This window comes from Piliocolobus tephrosceles, chromosome 14 (assembly GCF_002776525.5).
Source record: "Piliocolobus tephrosceles isolate RC106 chromosome 14, ASM277652v3, whole genome shotgun sequence".
NCBI classification, from domain to species: Eukaryota; Metazoa; Chordata; class Mammalia; order Primates; family Cercopithecidae; genus Piliocolobus; species Piliocolobus tephrosceles.
In genome coordinates, this window is record NC_045447.1 from 47624779 (window position 1) to 47650832 (window position 26054).

General features: G+C 39.6%; 1 protein-coding gene across 6 annotated transcripts in view; it reads left to right on the forward strand.

The window, feature by feature from the left end:
* DDX58 (DExD/H-box helicase 58) overlaps positions 1-26054 on the forward strand; it is a 105446-nt gene that overhangs the window by 36861 nt on the left and 42531 nt on the right. For 5 of the 6 annotated variants that reach the window (XR_002729950.3, XR_002729948.2, XR_002729949.2 and 2 more), the window contains 12 exons: positions 2302-2483; positions 3744-3891; positions 5161-5280; positions 7134-7241; positions 7642-7795; positions 8317-8575; positions 8889-9051; positions 11212-11316; positions 13484-13641; positions 14631-14766; positions 17871-18019; positions 21808-21898. Coding sequence is in view for 3 of the 6 variants with exons in the window: in XM_023203907.3 (XP_023059675.2) it covers positions 2302-2483; positions 3744-3891; positions 5161-5280; positions 7134-7241; positions 7642-7795; positions 8317-8575; positions 8889-9051; positions 11212-11316; positions 13484-13641; positions 14631-14766; positions 17871-18019; positions 21808-21898 (1773 nt within the window). In the remaining 3 variants the exon portion in view is untranslated. Of the gene's footprint in view, positions 1-2301; positions 2484-3730; positions 3892-5160; positions 5281-7133; positions 7242-7641; positions 7796-8316; positions 8576-8888; positions 9052-11211; positions 11317-13483; positions 13642-14630; positions 14767-17870; positions 18020-21807; positions 21899-26054 lie in introns of all 6 variants that reach the window. The other variant, XM_023203909.3, reaches the window with a different exon arrangement.

Below are 26054 nucleotides of genomic sequence, written 5' to 3' on the forward strand. Positions count from 1 at the left end.
GACCTAAAACTGTTAAAACTCCTAGAAGAAAGCATATGAGAAAAAATTCATGACATTGGAATTGGCAATGATTTCTTGGACATGATATCAGAAGCATAGGCAGCAAAAGTGAAAAAACAGACAAATGGGACTCTATGAAACTTACGTGCCTCAAAGGACATAATAGGGTGAAAAGTCAACCCATGGAATGAGAGAAAATGTTTGCAAATCATATACCTGATAAGGGGTTAATATGTAGACTATATCAAGGACTCCTGCAACTCAAAGACAAAAAAATCAAATAAAAAATAGGCAAAGGGACTGGGCATGGTGGCTCATGCCTGTAATCCCAGCACTTTGGGAGGCTGAGGGAGGTGGATCACCTGAGGTCAGGAGTTCAAGACCAGCCTGGCCAACATGACAAACCCCTGTCTCTAATAAAAATACAAATAGCCGGGTGTGGTGGCATATGCCTGTAGTCCCAGCTACTCAGAAGGTTGAGGCAGGAGAATAACTTGAACCCGGGAGGTGCAGGTTGCAGCGAGCCAAGATCATGCCACTGTGCTCCAGCCTGGGTGACAGAGCGAGACTCCATCTCAGAAAAAAAAAAAGCAAAGGACTTGAATAGACATTTATCCAAATATGGTATACAAATGGCTAATGAGTATATGGAAAGATATTCAACATCAGTAATCATCAGAGAAATTCAAAGCCATTATGTGATATCACATCACCCCCATTACAATGGTTTCTATAAAAATAAAAACAGAAAATAATGCGTATAGTTGAGGATGTGGAGAAACTGCAACCCTGTGCCTGATTGGTAGGATTGTAAAATGGTATAACAGCCATGGAAAATAGTATGGCAGTCCCTCAAAAAATTGAAAATATATATCACCATATGATCCAGCAATTCTGCTTCTGGTGTATTTCCAAAAGAATTGAAAGCAGGGTATTGATGAGATATTTGCACATCCATGTTGATAGTAGCGTTATTCATGATCACTTACAAGGTAGAAGCAACTCAAATGTCCATCAGTGATGAATGGATCAACAAAATGTGATATACACATACAATGGAATATTATTCCGCCTTAAAAAAAAAAAGAAAGAAGAAAAGGAAATCCTGGCACATGGCATTGGGCTGAGTGGAGTAAGCCAGTCACAAAAAGACAGATATTGTATTTTGCCACCTATATAAATTATCTGTAAGTAGTCGGATTCATAGAAACAGAAAGAGTGGGCCGGGCGCGGTGGCTCAAGCCTGTAATCCCAGCACTTTGGGAGGCCGAGACAGGCGGATCACGAGGTCAGGAGATCGAAACCATCCTGGCTAACACGGTGAAACCCCATCTCTACTAAAAATCAAAAAACTAGCCAGGCGAGGTGGCAGGCGCCTGTAGTCCCAGCTACTCGGGAGGCTGAGGCAAGAGAATGGCGTGAATCCGGGAGGCGGAGCTTGCAGTGAGCTGAGAGATCTGGCCACTGCACTCCAGCCTGGGCGGAGTCTCAAAAAAAAAAAGTTAAAAAAAAAAGAAAAGAAACAGAAAGAGTGGTGGTTACCGGGAGCAGGGGTGAGGAGAAAAAAAGGAATAGTTGTTTTATAGAGTTTTACATTTGCAAGGTGAAAAAGGTCTGGATTTTTGTTTTATAACAAAATGAATTTAACACGACTGAACTGTACATTTAAAAATAGTTAAGATGATAAATGTTTTATCTGTTTTTTACTACAATTTTAAAAAAGAATGAGGTTGAACATCTTATGTATGTTTGTTGGCCATTAGTATTTTTTTCTGAACTTTCTAAATATGATTTTTAAATAAATGTCTTTTAAAGGCATGTGGAATAATATTGAGTAAATTTCCCATTTACTTAATATTATCTTAGAAAAATTAGAAGGAAAGGTCCTTGGGGTCAGGAATTAAGGTTTATATTTCTTTTTGCCTTCTTTACTGCTTTCCACTGAGAAGATACATAATAAACCTGTTGACTCTGACTTTTTAAAGACAAATCAGGGATTGTAGGTGAAGTCCATGGGGCACTTTGTAAGAAAGATTTTATACTGAGATCAAAATGTAAGACTTCAAAGTTGTCCTTAGTGCTTTTTCCCAATAGATAATAAATATTGCTAGAAGGCCTAAAGCGTTGGGTGACTAAAATGAATACTGTTTTCTTTTTGAAAAATCAATGACAATTGGGGGTAATTTACAGATAGTTTTTGAATTCTACCACCATACATTCAAACATGATTTCTATGATACTAATCTCAAAGTATTTTTCAGTTGGTTTCATAACAGTCCACATTTTTTTCATTCTTTTCAGGTTATTCTGGACTTTATGAAGCCATTGAAAGTTGGGATTTCAAAAAAATTGAAAAGTTGGAGGAGTATAGATTACTTTTAAAACGTTTACAACCAGAATTTAAAACCAGAATTATTCCAACAGATATCCTTTCTGATCTGTCTGAATGTTTAATTAATCAGGAATGTGAAGAAATTCTACAGGTAAGTTAATATAAAGTACTAAAATTGGGGGAAATAATAATAACATGGCAGGTGTCTTCTGTTTTCTATACTGTTTTAGACCTGAGAAAGATCATTGAAACCCACAAAAGTACTCATAGAATAGTACCTTTTTTTTTTTTTTTTTTTTTTTTTTGAGATGGAGTCTCGCTCTGTCACCGAGGCTGGAGTGCAATGGCACGATCTCGGTTCACTGCACCCTCTGCCTCCTGGGTTCAAGTGATTCTCCTGCCTCAGCCTCCTGAGTAGCTGGGATTATAGGTGCACACTACCACGCCCAGCTAATTTTTGTATTTTTAGTAGATATGGGGTTTCACCATGTTGATCAGGCTGGTCTCGAACTCCTGACCTCGTGATACACCCGCCTCGGCCTCTCAAAGTGCTGGGATTACAGGTGTGAGCCACCACGCCCAGCCAGAATAGTACTTTTAATGTGAACTGAGTAATTTTTATGTCACAAAGTTTTTTTGAAGTTTGCCCTATTTTCAGTTAAAATCACCATAGTCTGTGAACAGTGTTTTATGCGAATTTAAATTGAACAGATGAGCAGATGAGAAAGGGCTACAGACTCTAGCAGTTAAGTGTTTAGACTCAGAGGAACACAGATGAATTTCGTTAGAATCATAGCTCAACCACTTACTAGCGGTATGATCTTGGGCAAGTTACTTAGTTTCTCTGAATATCTATCTGTTTCCTTGTGTGTAAAATGGAAATAATAATGGTACCTTATTAATATAGTACTTTTATAAGGGTAATGAGATATGTAAATGAGATAATATATATGAAGTACTCATGTATGTCTTGCACAGAGTATGTGAACAATAAACTTTAGTTATTATGATTAGTAAAAGTCACACAAATTCCTCAACCCTGAAAAAAAAAATTGTTAGTATTTTGTTATCTGTTTCCACATATTGCTATATGCCAATATACTCATGTTGGGAATGGTAGTCAAATGATTATTTTCCTCATATTGCTGATGAGGATAGGTGTAAGAACTCAGAGGCGATGAGAAGGCTTGGCTTGACACAGTGACATCTAGTGTAAAGGAAAGGATGAAGGAAAAAGTATCTTAAAAGATGTGTTGGACGCGGAAAAAACTGTCATGAATATGACCCCTTGAACCGTAATGTACAATGGCTTTAAATCAGATAGTACGTGAACTGACATTTCTTCAGTCAAAACTGATAGAGGGAAAGCTTTTGAGATAATTGATCAATAAACTACAGTTGCTTTGCTTAGATTTGCTCCACTAAGGGGATGATGGCAGGTGCAGAGAAATTGGTGGAATGCCTTCTCAGATCAGACAAGGAGAACTGGCCCAAAACTTTGAAACTTGCTTTGGAGAGAGAGAGGAACAAGTTCAGTGAACTGTGGACTGTAGAGAACGGTAAGACACTGTACCCTCCTCACAGCTCTACTTAGGGCTTCACTCATTCCAACTGGTCTCTCACATCCCATCAGAGGCGTTTTCCCCTCAGAGAGCCAGAGCTACATCTCTAGTGCGAGACCAGCAGGAAGCTGCATTCTGGGAGGGAAGCAGTTACTTGCCTACAAAATTAGTTTGGTTGTATATGACCCCTAAAAATGGACTGGGGAAAACCACTCTCATCCAGAATTAGCCCATCTGGCCCAAACGATTTGGGGAAGGCAGAATCCAAACTCCCAGTCTAAGTGTAGATTATCAGAGAAATAGCTTGAGAATTCTAGAGTTAAAGGTTCAAACTCCAGGACTTACCCCCTTTTCAGAGTAGATTTCTTGATAGACATCGCCTGGTTCTCTTACTGGAAGCCATCTGGAACTGAATCCGATGGGTGAAAGAATTGGTTGTGGTTAAGTGTCTGAACCATCATTTGGTTCCCTTTTTTTTTTTTTTTTTTTTTGAGATGTTGTCTCGCTCTGTCGCCCGGGCTGGAGTGCAGTGGCCGGATCTCAGCTCACTGCAAGCTCCGCCTCCCGGGTTTACGCCATTCTCCTGCCTCAGCCTCCCGAGTAGCTGGGACTACAGACGCCCGCCACCTCGCCCGGCTAGTTTTTTGTATTTTTTTTTAGTAGAGACGGGGTTTCACCGTGTTAGCTAGGATGGTCTCGATCTCCTGACCTCGTGATCCGCCCGTCTCGGCCTCCCAAAGTGCTGGGATTACAGGCTTGAGCCACCGCGCCCGGCCTGGTTTCTTGAAGCTGACACTCAGAGCATTGTTTCAAAGTCTGAGTTTGGTAAACATCTGAATATCTGGTCTTAGCTTTCCTAGGCTTCTTTGGATGGTAAGTTGTTTCAGAAACTGTCTGTATAAATACACATCTGATTTACTGGGTCAAGAGTCAGTCAGAAATGTCTGCTACATCATGTTTCTATTTTTTTTTTGGTGCATACGAATCCCTTGGAGGTCTTGTTAAAATGTGGATTCTGGTTCAGTATGGCAATGCGTTCCACACTTTGAGTAATATAGCTCTAAATTACACTGGAGGCCAACTCCAAATTGAGATTTGAAACTCAAAGTGATTCTTTTAACTGTTTTAAAAGGTGAAGGGGAGTGGTTGTGAGAAATTTGAATAGAAGTTAAAAATCTTAGTGTTATGACCTTTTTGTGGAGCTTTCACCATCAACACTATAATCAGATTATGTGAAGATTCTAAGACTTTTTTGATCTTACAAAGGTATAAAAGATGTTGAAACAGAAGATCTCGAGGATAAGATGGAAACTTCTGACATACAGATTTTCTACCAAGAAGATCCAGAATGCCAGAATCTTAGTGAGAATTCATGTCCACCTTCAGGTACCTGGCATTGTTTGTTCTTTTCCATAATGGTGCTCTTCTGGTGTTTGGTGTGGTACCCAAAGTCACAGCCTTGTGAAAAGGTTTTTAAGGAAAATTAAGAAAGAAAAGAGAATTTATGTTACAGTAGATACTTTTTCTGTATTTGGAATGCCATTCTCTCCTTCCAGTTCTTCCACTATCTTTTTTTTCTTCTTTTTACTATCTTTTTTTCTTCTTTTACCACTAAGAAAGTATGTGCATGTCTATGGTGGAAATGCGAATAGAGTCTTCACCAAAACCTGATGTCTATGAATTCCCAAATCAGCCTTGCTTTCTAAAGAAATACTACTTCTATTTCTGAGCCACTTGCTCAATTTCCTTTTAGGACCCCTGGGCTGCCCTGCAAGTTGATGAAGTTAGTGTGCTACCCAAATGCACCCAGCTGAGAATTGAGTAGGGGCTGAGATCCAGCCTGTGCATTTGCCACACAGTGCACTGAGGGGCTGTGTCCTCCAAGAGAAGCTCCTTTTTCTCATTTACACAGAGGCACTGTGTACGTTAGCTGTGGCCCTGTGAGGCCCCTGTATGCTTCCCAAAGCATATTTTCTTGATGGCTTTATGAGACCAGAAAGTTGTATAATATGCCATAATAAAAAATTATTTATAAAAGAGTATCAGGAAGGAAATTAGGATTAATAATGAGTGGTGTTAGAAGAAAAATGATATTAGGATAACATCATAAAGAGAAAATGTGCAGATTGCTTCTGCAACTGAATGTTACAAGTATTTTTGTTCTGTTTTGTTGTTGGTCATTTCAGAATAAAATCTGTTACCCCTTGGGAAAAAAAAAGAAAAAAAAAAACCAATAAAATCAATGAATATGAGTTGCTTTGAATTTTCTGACATGTGAAGATTCTTGCATGTCTTTTGTTGTTTTTTGAGATGGAGTCTCTCGCTCTGTTGTTCAGGCTGGAGTGCAGTGGCACAATCTCAACTCACTGCAACCTTGGCCTCCTGGGTTCAAGTGATTCTCCTGCCTCAGTCTCTCAAGTAGCTGGGACCACAGGCATATGCCACCACATCTGGATAATTTTTGTATTTTTTTTGTAGAGATGGGGGGGATTTCACCATGTTGGCCAGGCTGTTCTCAAACTCCTGACCTCAAGTGATCCATCCACCTCGGCCTCCCAAGTGCTGGGATTATAGGCATGAGCCACTGCGCCTGGCTCTTACATGTCTTTTGTGTGAGGTTAATTCACTTAACCTTTTAGAAATTCTCCCTTTCTCTAAAATGGGCAGGTTAGACTCAGTAGATAATTTCCAAAGTCTTTGCTAGCTCTTAATATTTTATATGCCTACCTGTTATTGAGATAAAGCCTTTGATTATTTTTTAAAACTTCTGGTTGTGTCGAGAGAAAATATCGTTTGAGAACCTGAAGAACGACAAAGTGTTATTGTGCCTTAATATGAAATTGCTTTGAGAATCCAATGTTAACAGTTTGGTTTTCTTCAGATATCTTGGGAGGATTTGTTGCTTTTTTCCATACAGCATTGCCTTTAGTGGACAGGTTATCTTACCCTGAATTGAGCCATTTTTGCTTTGGTTTCTCTTTGTTAGCCTTCCATGATTTTATAAAAAATAATTCATGTTTTTTTTTTTTCCTTCTTGCCATCAATACTTTGTCATTGAGAGAATTCTGTACTTCAAATTAGTGGAAAAGAAAGAGTGGTTACCAAGAGAGAGGATTCTAAACTTTCTCCAGTGAGGCTTTTCTTGCTGGAGTCAGAATTTGTAGACATTAGACTGTAGCTGTTACTGTGATTCCTCAGAGCAGGAACTATTTGGTAATTTTGCTCCTTTTGTATTCCAGAAGTGTCTGATACAAACTTGTACAGCCCATTTAAACCAAAAAATTACCAATTAGAGCTTGCTTTACCTGCTAAGAAAGGAAAAAACACAATAATATGTGCTCCTACAGGTAAGCCTATTGCCATTACTTACATCGTTTTTCTGTTTGCTTCCTTTTTTTTTTTCTTTTGTTGAATACTGGGACAGAATGGGCAAGTTTCAGTTTTTTACTTATTCCATGTGTCTTTTGAGAAAACTGTCCTACTAATGTCCTTATGTATTTTATGGGACATGAGAAGGTAAGAAAAGTGCCCTCTGTTACTTGCTTTTGGGTCTTGGCTGTTTGCATGCACCTAGGAAGTAGCTTGATATTTTTTAGTCATAGTGCAAATCCTGTAACTGTTAACCCATCTAAATTATCAATTAATTAGTCAGCTCAGTGGTATTAGAAGAGCCAAAAATAAATGCCTTTCTAGAGAAATATCTAATATATGAGTTACATGTTTTCTTTTTTCCTTACATGTTAAAAGGTTCTGGAAAAACCCTGGTTTCAATCCTTATATGTGAACATCATCTTAAAAAATTCCCACAAGGACAAAAGGGAAAAGTTGTCTTTTTTGCAAATCAGATCCCACTATATGAACAGCAGGAATCTATATTCTCAAAATACTTTGAAAGACTTGGGTAGGTATAATAGTTGCTTCAATTTCTTTTTCTCCAGCTTTGTGTTAATTGATGTGTTTTCTGTTTGGTTTTGAAAAACAATGATAAAAAATTATATTAGATTCAGCTTTTATATAATCCAGATGTAATTCCTTCATGGATTCAAGTCTTTTTTTGTTAGATGTGCCAGAAAGCTTAAACTCCCCTGGTTTGCCCTTGTATGGGGAGTAAATAACTTCAGGGATAAATCTGACGTTTATGGGACACGTTTAACTTCTTTAGTGATTTTATAATTTATTTGATATTATTCTTTTATGTACTCTTTTCTCAGTGACTTAATATATACTACTATAAATTACAACTAGCTTGGATTTATTGATCACTTACTATGTGTCAGGCTCTGTGCTAAGGACTTGCCTACAGCTATATTCCTTTTGGACTCAGGGAGAATTTAATCAGTTGATGTTCTGAGCTAGCGTTTCATATTTGTGGTTCCTTATTCACGTCGTGGTTGGTAATATGGAATTTCTGTCATTTCCCAGGTATAGAGTTACAGGTATTTCTGGAGCAACAGCTGAGAATGTACCGGTGGAACAGATTGTTGAGAACAATGACATCATCATTTTAACTCCGCAGATTCTTGTGAATAACCTTAAAAAGGGAACGATTCCATCACTGTCCGTCTTTACTTTGATGATATTTGATGAATGCCACAACACCAGTAAACAACACCCATACAATATGATCATGTTTAATTATCTAGATCAGAAACTTGGAGGATCTTCAGGCCCACTACCCCAGGTATCTCCAAAGTCAGACGAATACTTCGGAAGAACTATAATCTTCCTAACTCCTATTTTCTTACTCTTGTGGCCACATTGAAGATGTCCTTCTCAAGTCCCGAGTCCATATTGTACAACTCATTATGAATTTTGTTTCCTTTATTCATTTGTTCACTTAGTAAATATGCATCATGTGCCTCCATGTGCCATACACTGTGTGTTAGTAAAAACAAAAAAACAAAAACCATACTCCAGCAGGAAAGTTGTATGAGGGGTTGTGGAAACATGGTACCATTTCTCAGACATCTCATGATTTTGAATGCTCCTTACAGGTCGTTGGGCTGACTGCCTCGGTTGGTGTTGGGGATGCTAAAGACACAGATGAAGCCTTGGATTATATCTGCAAGCTGTGTGCTTCTCTTGATGCATCAGTGATAGCAACAGTCAAAGACAACCTGGAGGAACTGGAGCAAGTTGTTTATAAGCCCCAGAAGTGTAAGTTGGATCCAGTAACAAGCCCTTTGAGATTTTGTTACTCTCTGCTACCTCTAGTTCAGAGCCATTGAGACGAACACTGAACTTTGACTCTTTCTCGGTTTAGTAGAAAATATTTAACCCCAAACTTGAGTAATAGTCACATTTTTAGCCTCTCTAACTGAGCTCTGATCCCAAGCAATGGATGAACCTCAGAAGTGGCCTGTAGAGAGCAAACGTTCTTCCTCTTTGGTTCCAAAAACCTCTTATAAATGTACTAACAATGCAAAAGAGGTGATGAGAGAATTTAGACATCAGATAGCCAAGAGCTGGGCTCACTCAGCCTTTTCCCATGCTCTGTCCCTGTGTGGTCATCACTGTTGGAATATGTATTTGATCATTTTAGTTGAAATGGAATGATCTGAATTCATTATGTCACTCCTCAAAAGATCAGAGATGATTTTTTAATAAGACTAACAACTGTTTATTGATGTTATTATTATGCTAACCCTGCAAGGAAGAGAGGGATACAGAAAATATATATGACTTCACCCTTGCTCTCTGAGTAGTATGTGACCGTATGTCTGAGGTAGAACAAATAGACCTGTAATAGGGAGTGGTGTAGATAAGTTCCTTTTTGAAGGCTGCCTGTAAGTAAGGAGTTTGATGTACCCAATCCCAACTTTTCAGTGTCACATATGAATTTCTTTATAATCCGGTTCCTCCTGCCCTCTGAGCTTCATCGCCTTCAAATATTCATAAACCCAACCATGTTGCCTTCCTCTGGGCTACTCAATCATGCCGTGTGCTTTCTCTCTCCAACCTTTTGTCTGTGCTTCCTTTGTACATCACTGCGCTTTTTTTTCTTTGCCAAGTTGTGATGGAATATATATGACTACTCTTGCTTTCTTCTTTCTTCTTCCTGTATTTATTCTACAACTCTGACTTCCCTGGAAGAATTAGGTGTTACTTTCCTTGTGTTTTGTGACACTTTGCATGTACAATTTCTTTTTTTTTTGAGATGGAGTCTTGCGCTGTTGCCTAGGCTGGAGTGCAATGGTGCGATCTTGGCTCACTGCAAGCTCCACCTCCTGGGTTCAAGTGATTCTCCTGCCTCAGTCTCCTGAGTAGCTGGAATTACAAGCATGTGCCACCATACCTGGCTAATTTTTTGTATTTTTTAGTAGAGACAGGGTTTCACCATGTTGGCCAGGCTGGTCTTGAATTCCTGACCTCAAGTGATCCACCCTCCTCGGCCTCCCAAAATGTTAGGATTACAGGCATGAGCCACCACACCTGGCCACACTTTACATGTACTTCTGTTAGAGAACTGCTATGGTTAGTTAGCCATGTATATTTCTCTCCCTTAAGATCACAGCCCTGTATGGAGCATGAAGTGCGTTCTTTCAACTGTCTATAATCGAAGCATGGCACATTGCAAGCAATTAATAATTAGGCTGAAATAATACACTGATAAATGGAGGATCAGTGTGAATACCGCTGGGGGCTGTGGGAGGAGGGAGACTGTCAAAGCACAGAGACAGGGTTAGATTGTGGCACTTGCAGAGACATGAGAGATGCCAGCCTCATCAGAGAAGAGGTAACAGGACAGCCACAGTAAGAAGCTGGTTAGGCCGGGTGCAGTGGCTCACACCTGTAATCCTGGCACTTTGGGAGGCCAAGGCGGGTGGATCACCAGCTCAGGAGTTCGAGACCAACCTGGCCAATATGGTGAAGCCCCATCTCTACTAAAAATACAAAAATTAGCCAGGCGTGGTGGCGGGTGCCTGTAGTTCCATTTACTTGGGAGGCTGAGGCAGAAGAATCACTTGAACCCGGGAGACGGAGGTTGCAGTGAGCTGAGATTGCACCACTGCACTCCAGCCTGGGTGACAGACTGAGACTTTGTCTCAATCCAAAAAAAAAAAAAAAAAAAAGAAGTTAGTTAGACCTACACCATGAAAGACAGATGTTAGAATCAGTACAAGAAGCAACAGGGAGCCATTGCATTTTGAGCATTTGTTATATCATCTGGACCACCTGCCAGTGAGCTTGGAACCTTAGGTTTTTCAGAGGAAGTATCAAAGGCAGAAAAAGGTTTTAGAGATATCTACTTTGAACTACAGTCTGTCCTTCCTGAAAATATACTCACTCTTTTTTTCTTTTTTTTAATGTCTCTAGTTTTCAGGAAAGTGGAATCACGGATTAGCGACAAATTTAAATGCATCATAGCTCAGCTGATGAGGGACACAGAGAGTCTGGCGAAGAGAATCTGCAAAGACCTCGGTGAGATAAATCTCATATTTTGTGTTCTCTCTACTTGGGAATAGCCATTTATTGTTCACTGTGGTCTTTTTGCATTCTCCGTAGTTCAGACAATGTCAAGAGCATATCCAGAGATTGTCTTCCTTGATTATAGGTTATTTAGGAGCCTCATATGTCCTCCTTTATTCTTTCTTTTTTTCCTTTTTAAATCCAAAATAAGTTCATCCAGACACACGCACCTGAAAAATAACCATACTTAAGTCAGTTCATTGCTTTCTCTACCTTCTAAATCAGCTTTCCCTCCTGACTTTCCTGTTTACCTGAATGAAAGCCCCATTCCTCTGCTGGCTCAGATTTATACCTAGAGGCAATCACCTAGCACATTTCCCAGCACTAAAGGAGTGCGACTAGAGATGGACCAGGGGAAGACAGTGAAGGGCCTGGATTTGAATTTTATCCTAAAAACAATGGGGAAAAAAGTGAAGATTTAAAACTGATTAGTGATGTAATAAAGATACCAGTGAATGAGAAGGACCAAAGAGAGGCAGTGGAAATGGACTGGAGAAGGAAGGAGACACATGTGAGATGCTTCTAACTTGAGTGTTATGATTGGATGGCTAACCGGATTCGGGTGGGGATGAGAAAGGGGAGGAAGGGGCTGATTCCCCGCCAGGCGTCTGGCTTAGGCCCCTGTATGAATGCCAGTGGGTGGTCCTGGTACCAGGACTAGAAGCATTGGCAGGTACAAGGTGAGTTTTGAGTTTTAGAGACGTTAAATGTGACGTCTGTAAGACACCTCATGGAGTCTCTCCTTCTCTCACACGTATTTTGCTTTTCTCTCCCCTTTTCTTTCACAATTGCTATTATAACTGTTTTAACAGCCTTCTAGCTGATTTTGCCCACTTCCGCTTTCTCTTCCATTCAACCCCTCATGAACTAGTTAGTCTTCATGAATACATTTTATCATGTCCCTGTCCTGCTTTAAAACCCTTTGCCTACAGGATAATCTTCACGCTTCTAACCTGCAGTCTGAGCTCTGCCTTAACAACCAGGTTCTACTTATCTTTCCAATGTTATATTCTACTACTTCCCTACCTGAATCCTTTTGATTTAGCAATTTCCTGAATGTGTTCATGCATATGTTCATTCATTTAGTGCTAAGGAATGTGCTAGGTGATGGGAATACAGCATGAACCCAAAGACACAGCCCCGGGCCTCAGGGCATTTCTAGTCTGATGGTAAGGTGAAAATTAGATAAGTAATAATAATACTAAAGCAGCTGGTGTGGTAGGGATAATAAGGTGTGTTTCAGGGACAGGGAATAGCATATGCAAAAGCCAGGACACTAGAAAGAGTATGGGGACTTCCATTAGTCCTGTAGAATGCTGAAAGGAGAGTGGCCAGAAATGAGAAGCAAAAGCAAGCAGAGGCCAGAACATGGAGAGGAGCCTGTGAGCTGGAGCAGGATTTTGGCTGCAGGAACCCACTAAAGGCTTTTAAGCAGTGGAATGGTTTCTCATCTGCAATTTTGCAAACTCCCTCTAACCACCGGGTAGAGAATGGGGTAGAGGGAACAAGGCAAGAGGAAGGGAGACCAGTTTGGAGGTTGTCATATTATCCAGCAGCACAATGATGTGGTCTGAATTGGGGAAGTAGCAAAGGATGGAGAGATGGTGATGTGAGTTTCTATTTTCTTACTCCTCCCACCTCAGGTACCTTGCCTTTTTGCAAAAGGCTACTTAAGACTATTTCATGGAGGAATACCCTGTTTGCAGAGAGTAAGAAAGAAAATTAGGCCGGGTACAGTGGCTCACGCCTGTAATCCCAGCACTTTGGGAGACCAAGGCAGGCAGATCACCTCAGGTCAGGAGTTCAAAACCAGCCTGACAACATGGTGAAACCCTGTCTCTACTAAAAATATAAAAATTAGCCAGGCTTGGTGGCACACACCTGTAGTCTCAGCTGCTTAGCAGGCTGAGGCAGGAGAATCGCTTGAATCCGGGAAGGGGAAGCGGAGGTTGCGGTGAGCCAAGATCGCACCACTGTACTACAGCCTGGGCATCCGAGTGAGACTCTGCCTCAAGAAAAAAAAAAAAGAAAGAAAAGAAAATGAAAGGGTGAGGCCTGTTTATAACCTAAATGACCATATGACACAGTGACAAACTTTTTTTTTTTTTATTTTTTACAGAAAACTTTTCTCAAATTCAAAATAGGGAATTTGGAACACAGAAATATGAACAATGGATTGTTACAGTTCAGAAAGCATGCATGGTGTTCCAGATGCCAGACAAAGATGAAGAGAGCAGGATTTGTAAAGCCCTGTTTTTATACACTTCACATTTGCGGGTATGTTCCTCCTTTTAAGAGTCATATTCTGGTCGCAGCACCTACTGGGAGTGGCACCCTGGAAGCCAAGATAACAACTTCTTATCCTGTCCTCAAGAGCTCGCTTAGGAACCTTTCCAGAAAGTTCTTATGAAGCAAACTCCAAAAGTTTTCCCATTCAGCAGCATCTCAGTTTACTTTCTGAAATTTCACACTGCAGGCAACAGGACTGAAATAAAGGCTCAGATTCTATGCCTTGCCTCTAGCATTAACTGACATGGTTGGAAAAAATTGGGTGATGATGAGAGAACATCATTCCAGATACAAGATCAGTCCGGTGACAGCCATCTTTAAAGCTCAGCAAGTGGAAAGTTCTGTTGCCATGTCTTGAAGCACACATTTCTTCACCTATGGTGACTCCCCATGCTCAGAAATCCAGGTTCTCTGGCTAACCAAGAAGTTAACGAACTATAGTGACAGCTATCACCTCTGCTTATCCAGCCATTGAAAATATATTCAAATACATTCAATTAGCATGCATTTGTAGAATTTCAGTTAGCTTGGTTGAACATTTGATGGAGGTGGTCAGGGCTATCATTTTGGAAGATGCAATGAGAATGTAGTGATGGCTTCAGATGTATATAGAAATTAAGTGAAATGTCGGAATTATGAGGCAGGTTGATGTAGAAGTTGATTTACTTTCATTATTGTTTTTTAATTTTGATATGTGTTTTTCATGTAGTTTTTCTTTTCTAAGGTAAAATTCAATAATCCCAAGTGATGATAATTAATGTTACCAGCTAATTGAGATTTTTTTTTTAAACACTATTTGGTTCAAAGATTTTGTTACAGAACTGTTAGAGGCCATTCATTTTTAAAAAGCTAAGTTGGAATAGATTTGAAAAGAAAAGTTTTCTTAAAACTAATTCTTTAAATACAATGAATTGAACTTGAGTACAGTGAATGTGTTGACATTGGAAGCATATTGAGACAGTTTTTACTTTCAACAGAAATATAATGATGCCCTCATTATCAGTGAGCATGCACGAATTAAAGATGCTTTGGATTACTTGAAAGACTTCTTCAGCAATGTCCGAGCAGCAGGATTCGATGAAATTGAGCAAGATCTTACTCAGAGATTTGAAGGTGGGTGGTGTTTTCAGAGGAGGAAGCCACGGTAGCATTCTTGGTGACTGGAATGGCAAAACAAACGTGTATTGTATTTAATATACATAAACTAGGGGATACTTAGGGAGTTGTCCTGGATGTAGGAAGATGGAGATAGTAGGACTATTTAGGTTCAATGAAATCTAGTACCTATGGGAAGAGTCTGTTTCTTATACCATTCCCTATTTAGAAGAAGGAAAAACAGGATTTGCAAAGGGTGTTTCCCATATAGTTCACAGACAGTAGCATTCTTTTTGTTTAACGTTCTTTTTTAGTAATTTTATAAAGGTTTAAAAAATATGAAAAAGTGTTTTAATGATATTAGAAAGACTATAATTTATATATACTTTTTTTTTTTTTTTTTTGAGGTGGAGTCTTGCTCTGTTGCCCAGGGTCAAGTGCAGTGGCTCAATCATGGCTCACTGCAACCTCTGCCTCCTGGACTCAGGCAATTCTCATGTCTCAGCCTCCCGAGTAGCCAGGAATGCAGGTGTGTGCCACCACACCCAGCTAATTTTTGTGTTTTTAGTAGAGATGGAGTTTTGCCATCTTGGCCAGATTGGTCTCGAACTCCTGACTTCAAGTGATCCACTCGCCTCTGCCTCCCAAAATGCTGGAATTACAGGCATGAGCCACTGCGCCTGGCCTATATATATTTTTACATAAAGAGGAAACCAAAATGGCACATAATCTCACCCCTGCATATGATTAAAAAATAGATATTAAACAAACAAACAAAAAAAAGTTTTCCTTCTCCCTGTTTTGAATTCTTTTCCCAAAGGTAATTACTGGTACTTTGGGGTTTTTTTTACTTACTGGTAAATACTTACTGTATATACTTACTGGTACATACGTGTAACCAGTGCTTTGCTGGTAAATATTTAACAACCCACTAGAGAAAAAAATGTATGCATATATATGTACATAAGCTTATTTTTTTTTATATAGAGGAGGTATTTAACCCACAAATTATAAATAATAATAAAAATAGACTATTCTTTATTATAAAATCCACATAGCCAATTAATTCTCACAGAATGGTTTTGGTGGTTTTTGCAGATTTTTTGTATCCATGGCCAATCAAGGGTTGCAATGACAAAGAAGTGTGGTTCTTTCTGATATGGTTGTTACTATATAGTTTCGTTAATGTTAGAAGATAAAAATGAAACAACAAAGGTGTATGTTGGAACTTCACTCATTTGCCAGTGATGCAAGCAATTTTTTGCTGAATTGTATAATAGTTTTTCAAAAACCAGGAGACTGTTTCTCAATATTTTGTGCTATTCACAATGTAATTGCTAAATTTAATCTGTATTATCATTTTTTTACCATGTTCATAAGTCTAAACTCTCAACATAAATTAAGCCAGACATGGTGGCTCACACTTGTCACCATGGCACTTTGGGAGGCTAAGGTGGGTGGATCACTTGAGCTCAGGAGCTGGATATCAGTCTGGGCAGAATGGCGAAACCTCATCTCTACAAAAAATACAAAAATTAGCTGAGCATGGTGGTATGCTCCTGTGGTCCCAGCTACTTGGGAGACTGAGGTGGGAGGATCACCTGAGCCTGGAAGGCAGAGGTTGCAGTGAGCCGAGATTGCACCACTGGACCCCAGCTTGGGTGATAGAGTGAGTCCTTGTCTCAATCAATCAATCAAGCACTGATTTTTTGTGTTTTCTTGATTTCCATGGTATAACTGCTTCCACTGTAGTGAATTCCAGGCTACCAACAAGATGTCATTGAACTAGTGTTAAAAAGAGATGAGCAGCACATCATTCTATAGTATTTCTACCGTACAGATACAATAGATGTAACTAACCTCAAAAGCATAGATAATTGTAAAAAGTAATAAAATTTAACAATTGGCCAGGCATGGTAGCTCACACCTGTAGTGCCAGCACTTTGGGAGGCTGAGATGGGTGGGCCATCTGAGGTCAGGAGTTCAAGACCAGCCTGACCAACATGGTGAAACCCCATCTTTACCAAAAATACAAAATATTAGCCAGATGTGGTGGAACGCACCTGTAATCCCAGTTACTTGGGAGGCTGAGGCAGGAGAATCACTTAAACTCAGAAGGCAGAGGTTGCAGTGAGCCGAGTCGTGCCACTGCACTCCAGCCTGAGTGACAGGAGACTCCATCTCAAGAAAAACAAACAAACAAAGAAAACAATAAAAGAGAAACCACAACTGACTCCCACAGTCCCATAGTCTGGTATGATCTGGCTATATAACACACCCCTGTTTTATAACTATATGTATTTTTTTTCTTTTTTCTTCTTTTTTTTGAGACAGAGTATCATTCTCTTTCCCAGGCTGGAGTGCAATGGTGAGATCTTGGCTCACTGTAACCCCTGCTTCCCAGGTTCAAGTGATTCTCCTGCCTTATCCTCCTGAGGAGCTGGGATTATAGGCGCCTGCCATCATGCCCGGCTAATTTTTGTATTTTAAGTAGAGACGGGGTTTCACCATGTTGACCAGTCTGATCTTGAACCCCTGACCTCAGGTGATCCACCCATCTCAACCTCCCAAAGTGCTGGGATTATGGGTGTGAGCCACCCCACCCGGCCTGACTATATTTTTAAAGATGGGACTATACTGAACATACTGTCCTTACCTTGATTTTTTTTTAACCTTAAAATATTTTGGTATCATATATATCATGTACATAACTCCCTTATTAATTTGCACAGCCACATTGTATTAACATTAGATGCATAGCCCATGATCTATTGAACTGTTTTCCTATTGTTGGGCACTTAGGTTTTCTGTTTTTCTTTTATACCTTAAACAGTGGTACAGTGAAATCCTTGGAGACCTCTTCCATAATTTTCTAAATACAGCTGTGTCTCAAACTTCTTAGATGTAGAACTACTGGATCGAAGGATGTGTGTGTATTATGTTTTGATAGATATTGCCAAATTGCCTCTTAAAAGGTTGTACCAATTTAAATCAGTAGTTATTACTCAAAACATTCTGGTCAAAGATTTAGAGATTAACTGTTTGAACGATAGCTAAAGGTGACAGTGTGTTCTAAATTTTTAGAATTTATTAGCCATTTATAAAATGTTTCCCATTTGCAGAAAAGCTGCAGGAACTAGAAAGTGTTTCCAGGGATCCCAGCAATGAGAACCCTAAACTTGAAGACCTCCGCTTCATCTTACAAGAAGAGTACCACTTAAACCCGGAGACCATAACAATTCTCTTTGTGAAAACCAGAGCACTTGTGGATGTAAGCTTTTTTTTCTCCTTGTAGATAACAAATGGACCCAGCACTGTTCATTGAAAAGATTGGGATGGGTATGGTGGCTCACGCCTGTAATCCTAGAAGTCTGGAAAGTCGAGGCAGTAGAATTGCTTGGGCCAAGAGTTCAAGACCAGCCTGGGCAACACAGTGAGACCTCATCTCTTAAAAAAGAAAAATTAGCTGGTGGTGTGCACCTGTAGTTCCAGTTACTTGGGAGGCTAAGGCTAGAAAATTGCTTGAGGCTGCAGTGATCACGACAGTGTACTCCTGCACTCCAGCCCGAGCAACAGAGGTAGAACCTGTGTCAAAAAAAAAAAAAAAAAAAAGCTGTTTTCTCTCTACGGTCAGGAAACCATATATGTGTATGTGTGGGTCTGTTTTGGGGTTCTCTATTCTGTTCTGAATATATGTTTATCCTTACACTAATACTCCTCACTGTGTTTTTCGTTTGTTTTTTGTTTTTTGTTATTTTTTTCACTTAGAGACGGTCTCACTCTGTCACCTAGGCTGGAATGCAATGGCACAATTATGGCTGTCTGCACCCTCAACCTCTCAAACTCAAGCGATTCTCCCACCTCAGCCCCCTCTCCCACCATGCCTGGGACTACAGTCATGTGCCACCATGCCCAGCTAATTTATTTATTCAATTTTGTAGAGATGGGTCTTGCTATGTTGCCTAGACTGGTCTTGAATTCCTGGCCTCACGTAATCCTCCCACCTTGGCCTCCCAAAGTTTTGGAACCTGGCTTCATGCTGTCACTATGTTAATCACTCTAATTATAAGTATTGATACTTGTAGAGCAAGCATTTCTTTCTTTCTTTACTTTTTAAATTTTAGTCATTTTGTGGGTAGGTAATGATACCTCACTACAGTTTTAATTTGCATTTCACTGATGAGTAATATGGCTGAACATCTTTCTTCTGCTTATTAGCTATCTGTATCTGCCTTGGTGAGGTGTCTGTTCAGATCTTTTGGTTTCAAAAGATTGGTTTATCATCTGATTGAGTTTTTGAGAATTCTTTTTATAGTCTGACAAAAAAGTCCTCTGTCAGAAATGTGATTTGCAAATATTTTCTTCTGGTCTGTGGCTTGTCTGCTTATTCTCTTGACAGTATCTTTTGCAGATTGAAAGTTTTGAGTTTTGACAAAGTTCAGTATATCAGTTTTTTCTTTTATGGGTTTTTGCCTATGGTGGTATTATCTCTAAAAATCCTTTGCTTACCTAAGGTCACGAAGATTTTCACTATGTTGTCATCTGGAAGTGTTACAGCTTTACATTTTACATTTAGGTCTACAGTCAATTTTAAATTAATTTTGTATAAGGCTTGAGGTATTGGTTGAGATGCTTTTTTTTTTCTTTCTTTTTGTGTATGGACATTCAGCTGTTCCAGTCTGTATGTTGACAAGACTATCCTTTCTTCATTGAATTGCCTTTGTAACTTCTGAAAACATCAGTTGACTATATTTGCATGGATCTGTTTTTGGATTCTCTATTTTGTTTATTGATCCATACATATACCTCTTCACCCATTCCACGCTGTCTTGATTACTGTAGCTTGATAGTAAGTCTTGAAATAGGGTGATATGAGTCCTCCAATTTTTTTTTTAAAGGTTGTTTTTAGCTATGTTCCTTTGCCTTTCTGTATACATTTTAGAGGCAACTTGTCCACATCTATGAAAAAGTCTGCTGGGATTTTATTGAATCTGAACATAAAATTGAGGCTGGGCATGGTGGCTCACACCTGTAACCTCCCACCACTTTGGGAGGCTGAGGCGGGAGGATCACTTGAAGTCAGGAGTTTGACATCAGCCTGGCCAACATGGTGAAACCCTGTCTCTACTAAAAATACAAAAATTAGCCTAGCTTGGTGGCTTGCCCCTGTAATCATAGATATTTGGGAGACTGAGGCGGGAGAATCACTTGAACCTGGGAGGCGAAGGCTCTGGTGAGCTGAAATTGCACCACTGTACTCCAGCCTGGGTGACAGAGTGAGACTTGGTCTTGAAAAAATAAAATATTTTTAAAAATACATAAAGATAAAATTAGGGGAGAAATGACATCTTGGCAATATCAAGTGTTCTAATCCATGACCATAGTATATCTCTTTATTTATATGGCTTCCATATTAGTTATGTAATGCTGAGGAACAATTACCCCAAAACTGAGTGTCTGGAAACAAGAAACATTATCTTACAATATCTATGAGCCATGAATCTGGAAACAATTTAACTGGGTGTTTCTGGCTGAAGATCTCTCATGAGGCTGTAGTGAAGGTGTTGGCCATGGCTTGACTCAAGGCTTGACTGGGGGAGGTTAACTTCCAAACTCCTCTCATATGGCTGTTGGCTGAAGAGCCTCTGAGTTCACTCATGTGGGCCTCTCCACAGGTCCACCTCACAGACCAGCAGATGGCTTCTCCTAGAGAGAGTGATCCCAGAGATTGAGATAGAGGGTATCTAATTTGGAAGCCACAGTCATAACTTCATCTTGGAAATGATGCCGCATTGCATCTGTTGTATTTTATTCATTAGAAGCAAGTCAGTAAGTCCCATTCACACTCGGGGGAGGGGATTACACGAGGATCTGAATACAGAAGGTGGAGGTCATTGAGGGCTACCTTAAAGGTGGACTAACCAGATGTTCTTTGGTTTCTTTTATCAGTGTTTTGTCATTTTCAGCAGATTCCACACATATTTTCTTAGACTTATACCTAGGTATTAATTTTTTGATGCTATTATAAATGGTACTTTAAAAACTTTTTTTTTTTTTTTTTTTTTGAGACAGGGTCTTACTCTCATTGCCCAGGCTGGAGTACACTAGTGTGATCACAGCTCACTGCAGCCTCAACTTCCCTGGCTTACATGATTCTCCCATCTCAGCCTCCCCAGTAGCTGGGACTGCAGGTGTATACCACCACACCCAGCTAATTTTTATTTTTATTTATTTATTTATTTAATTTTGAGATGGAGTCTCACTCTGTCACCCGGGTCGGAGTGCAGTGGCACAACCTCGGCTCACTGCAACCTACACCTCCGGGGTTCAAGTGATTCTCTTGCCTCAGCTTCCTGAGTAGCTGAGACCACAGGCATGTGCCACCATGCCCAGCTAATTTTTGTATTTTTAGTAGAGACAGGCTTTTGCCATGTTGCCCAGGTTGGTCTTGAATTCCTGACCTCGTGATCCACCCACCTCAGCCTCCCAAAGTGCTGAGATTACAGGCATGAGCTACCGCACCTGGCCATTTCTAAGACATTTTTAAGAGAAAAAACAAAAGTTCAAAATAGTGGGTATGTAGAATAAGTGAGTTTAGCATGATTGCAGGACATGAGATCAATATACATAATTCAACTGTATTTCTACATACTAGCAACAAACCATTGGAATTTCGAAAGTTTTAAGTACTGGATACAGTGGCTCACACTTATAATCCCAGCATTTTGGGAGGCTGAGGCAGGAGAGTCACTTGAGCCCAGGAGTTCACTTGAGCCCAGGCGATAGACCAAGATACCATCTCAAAAAAAAAAAAAAGAAAAGAAAAGAAAAGAAAAAAGTCTTAGAGATTACACCATATCAGGTCACAGAGATCTATGCCATTTTAGTTAATTACTACATAGAGTTCAATTCCAAAATGCTTTTTTTCTCAGGTTTGTCAGTCTGAAAACTGTACATATACTAACTTTAAATGTTTTTCTTTTTGCATGTATTTCAATATTGAATTAGTACAAATGATTTATAAGGGGTGTCTAATTGATAATTGCTTTTCATTTTCAGGCTTTAAAAAATTGGATTGAAGGAAATCCTAAACTCAGTTTTCTAAAACCTGGCATATTGACTGGACGCGGCAAAACAAATCAGAACACAGGTATTTATATATAGTGAATTAGATTTAGTGGATTATGCATTTAAGAATATGTGTGTGTGTATGTATATATGTGTGTGTATATATTTCAAATTCTGTTTTAATATATTTCAATATTAAATATTGAATATTTAATAAATATAAATTTTAATATATATTTAATATATATTTCAAATTCTGTTTTAATGCTTCTATCAGTCAAGGTTTAACCAGAGAAGCAAAAGCAGTAGGTGATTATACATATATATGAGAGGCGTGTGTCTCACATACGCACACATACAGAGATTTCTTGCAAGGAATTATTTTACAGAACTGGGCTGGCAAAGCAAGTCTGAAGTCTGTAGGGCAGGTAGTCAGGAAGGGACTATCAGGAACAGACTGGAACCCCACAGGCATGAGCTGTCTGGAGTCTCTGAGCTCGGAGAAGGCCTGAGCTGTCTTTTAAAAGGCTCACCTGATTAGGCAGGCCCACCTGGAATGAACTCTCTATTTGACTTAAAGTCAACTGATTAGGGACTTGAATCACATCCGTAAAATCTCTTCAGAGCAGTAGCTAGATGAATTACTGGGAACAGTTGTTTGGCCTAGCCAAGTTAATGCATCAAAAAGCCATCACAATGCTCAAACGCCAAAAACCACTCCAGTCTCTTTCCTTGTAGACATTGCCTCCTCTTATATGTCCTACAGACAAAGCCAGGATTGTTTTTTAAGTCATGCTTGAGTGCATTATTATCCTGATCAAATTTCCAACCAATAGATTAAGATTAACTGGAAATAGAAATGTTCTGTTTCTGTTTTATTGTTATTCTTTAAGCAGTAGATATGCATATTTTTGTGTGTATTATGTATTTTACAATGTTAAAAAGTCCAAGCAGACAATTCTGAAATCCAGCTAGAGTGATCAAATGATAAAAGGCTGCCTGTGGTATTATCTGGGAGGATCCTAGGTGGCCTGCCCTCATCCTGACAACCTCATAGCTGTGCCCCCCACCCCTCAGTGACTGGCGCTGACAAGTCTTCCTATTTAGTGTTGTTTATAATAAGCACCCTCCCATGCCCACCTTGTCAGTCTCCAGTTATCACCCTCGCACTTTCACTTCATGTAATTTTTAAATTTCACAAATATGAAAAGTAGATTCGGGTCTTAAAAAGTGGCTCACCAGGTGGGGCACGGTGGCTCATGCCTGTAATCCCAGCACTTTGGAAGGCCGAGGCGGGCAGATCACGAAGTCAGGAGATCAAGACCATCCTGGCTAACACAGTGAAACCCTGTCTCTACTAAAAAAAAATACAAAAAAATTAGCTGGGGCTGGTGGCGGGCGCCTGTAGTCCCAGCTACTTGGGAGGCTGAGGCAGGAGAATGGCGTGAACCCGGGAGGCGGAGCTTGCAGTGAGCCGAGATCGCGCCACTGCACTCCAGCCTGGGCCACAGAGAGAGACTGTCTCAAAAAAAAAAAAAAAAAAAAAAAAAAGTGGCTCACCAAGTGAAGTCTAACACCATATTCTTGTGGTTGGGATTCAAAGTTCTCTGCGATCTGACTCCAACATGAGTCCTACTTGATTTTCAAACTTTGTTGTTTCTCCACACATAGACACTCAGGAAATATTTTCTTATTGGTTTGTTCATTTATTCATCCATTCATTCAACAACATTTATTTATAACTTATGCTGTGGCATTGTGCTTCTGCCATGTAGCCTTCCCCAACCTCCAAAAACTGGTAGAGATCTCCTTCTTCCACATTCCTATAGCATCCTTTCTGTGCTCATCACTCAATTATAGCTTCCTATTTATATTTTTCTTCCACAAAATATGAGCTCCTTGTGGATAAAAATGGACCTTTTAATCATTATTTTTATCTGACAAGCCATAATTACTGAATAAATGTTTGACTGAATAGATGAATAAATTAAGAAATTAATCACGTATGATGTCTGTTCCAGAGATGCTCATTGTTTAGTAGATGATGATGGTGAAAATAAATTGTTTTGCCCATAGAAAAATATATCTCAAGATTTGGGCTGGAAATACATTAGGAAAAAATTGGAACTTTTATTTATTTTATTTTTGAGACATAGTCTTGCTCTGTTTTCCAGGCTAGAGTGCAGTGGCACGAACTCAGCTCACTGCAACCTTCCAGTTTCAAGCGATTCTCATGCCTTGGCCTCCCAAGTAGCTGGGATTACAGGTGCATGCCGCCATGCCCAGCTAATTTTTGTATTTTTAGTAGGGAAAGGATTTCGCCATGTTGGCCAGTCTGGTCTTGAACTCCTGGCCTCAAGCAATCTGCTACCTTGGCCTCCCAAAATGCTGGGATTACAGGTGTGAAACACCGTGCCTAGCCAGTTGGAGCTTTTATAAATTCTGTTAACTGTGAGGTGGAGATCACTAAAGTATTTTCTTCACTCAGTTTATCAGTGTGAACTCCATAGCTTTTATCGAATGGGTTAAATTTGATTTACCAGGTAATTAAGACAATTTTAGCTGAATTTGTTTCTGGTCTGATCCTCTTCCTTGCACAGTTAAGCTAGAAGAATTGTGAACAGCTGTTTTACAAAAAGCTGCATGTAAATAAGCAAAAGTTCAGTTTGCTAAATTTGTGTATTTCCAAATTTCCATTTCTTAATTTCCTGTTGTGTGAAGAAGCAGGTTATCTAACCTCTTCATGACTTACTTACTTCATCTGTCAAATGGAAAAATAATAAGAGTACCTAGCTGAGAGGGTTAATGTCATTAGCACAATCTGGCTCACTGCCTGCTTATGAATGACTCTTGAGCTAAGAATGATTTTTGTCTGAAAAAGAATATTTTATGACATGTGAAAGGCTTGTGCAATTCAAATTTCATTGTCTATAAAATAATTTTTGGGGTGAACACAGTCATGACCATTCACGTATGTGTTGTCTGTGGCTGCTTTCACACTAGAATGGCAGTGTTGAGTAGCTGAGACAGCATGGCCTACAAAGCCTAAAGTATTTACTATACATCTAGCCCTTTATGGAAAACGTTTGCCAACTCCTGGTTTAGAACAATGCCTGGCATATGGTGAGTGCTCAATATATGTTAAATGTTAGCTATTATTCACATCCAGAACTTTTATGTAATGGTCCACAACGTTCATCATTTGTTTGGTTTTGGTTTTACTGAGAATACATGGATTCAAAAATAACAGAAAGTACGTATCTTTAAAAAAAGTATTCTGGATAAAGAAAGCTCAAAAGTAAAATCAAAATAATGTTTAGAGATTGATTTTTAAGCACCTTTCTGAAAATAAAGCTGCCTGCATTTGAATTTTCATGACTTTGAATAGTAAATAATTCAAAAATCACAAGGGATATTTTCCCACAAACTCTGAGTCCACTGCCAGCTAGGTAACGGAAAGTAATACCTATTACCTTCCTCTACCTGCCTGAGGTGGGTCCGCCCTGTGAGCAGTGAGTGGAGATCAGGTGATTCTACTAATAGACAAACGTAGATGTCTTTAGGATCCACACAGTTTGAAGTGTGCATATTGTTTGAGCCACCATTTTGGGTGTCCGCCATGATCACACAAACTGGGTAATTATCACATCTGAACTTCACACTGTATTCAGACAATTTAAATTTAGCCTCCACTATCATAGGATATTAGAAGGCAGTATGTGGTTGTTTTAGTCAAGATGCTTTCTTTTCCCTGATTAACAGAAACCCACTTAGGCTAGTCTAAACACAAGGGGGTGTGGCTGCTACAGGGATAATTGGGTCTACCATAGAACCCACAGTCTGGAAGTGCACTCGGGCTTTGTGGACAATTGCAACTGGGACTGGAAATTTTTCTGAATCCTGCACATCTGCTTCGTAGTTTCCTTTTACAGATTGCTCTCTCTGCTTCTCCATTCATGACTGCTCCACACCTTCCTGATTTACTACCTGTCTCCAATCCCAATTTCAGATTCCAAGAGGGAAGAATTGCATTGGCCCAACATAGTTCAAATGTTTATTTCAGTCCAGTAGCTGCAGCCAGGAATAGGCTGTGTGTAAATCAGGGTAATCTGATTGCTCTAACAGACAACCCCCACAATCTCAGGGGCAGGGCAAAATAAAAGTTATACCTCATACTCAGAGGTGTAGGTAGGTAGGGGTGGGGGTTCTGCTCACTTACGCTCCCAAGTATAGATAGG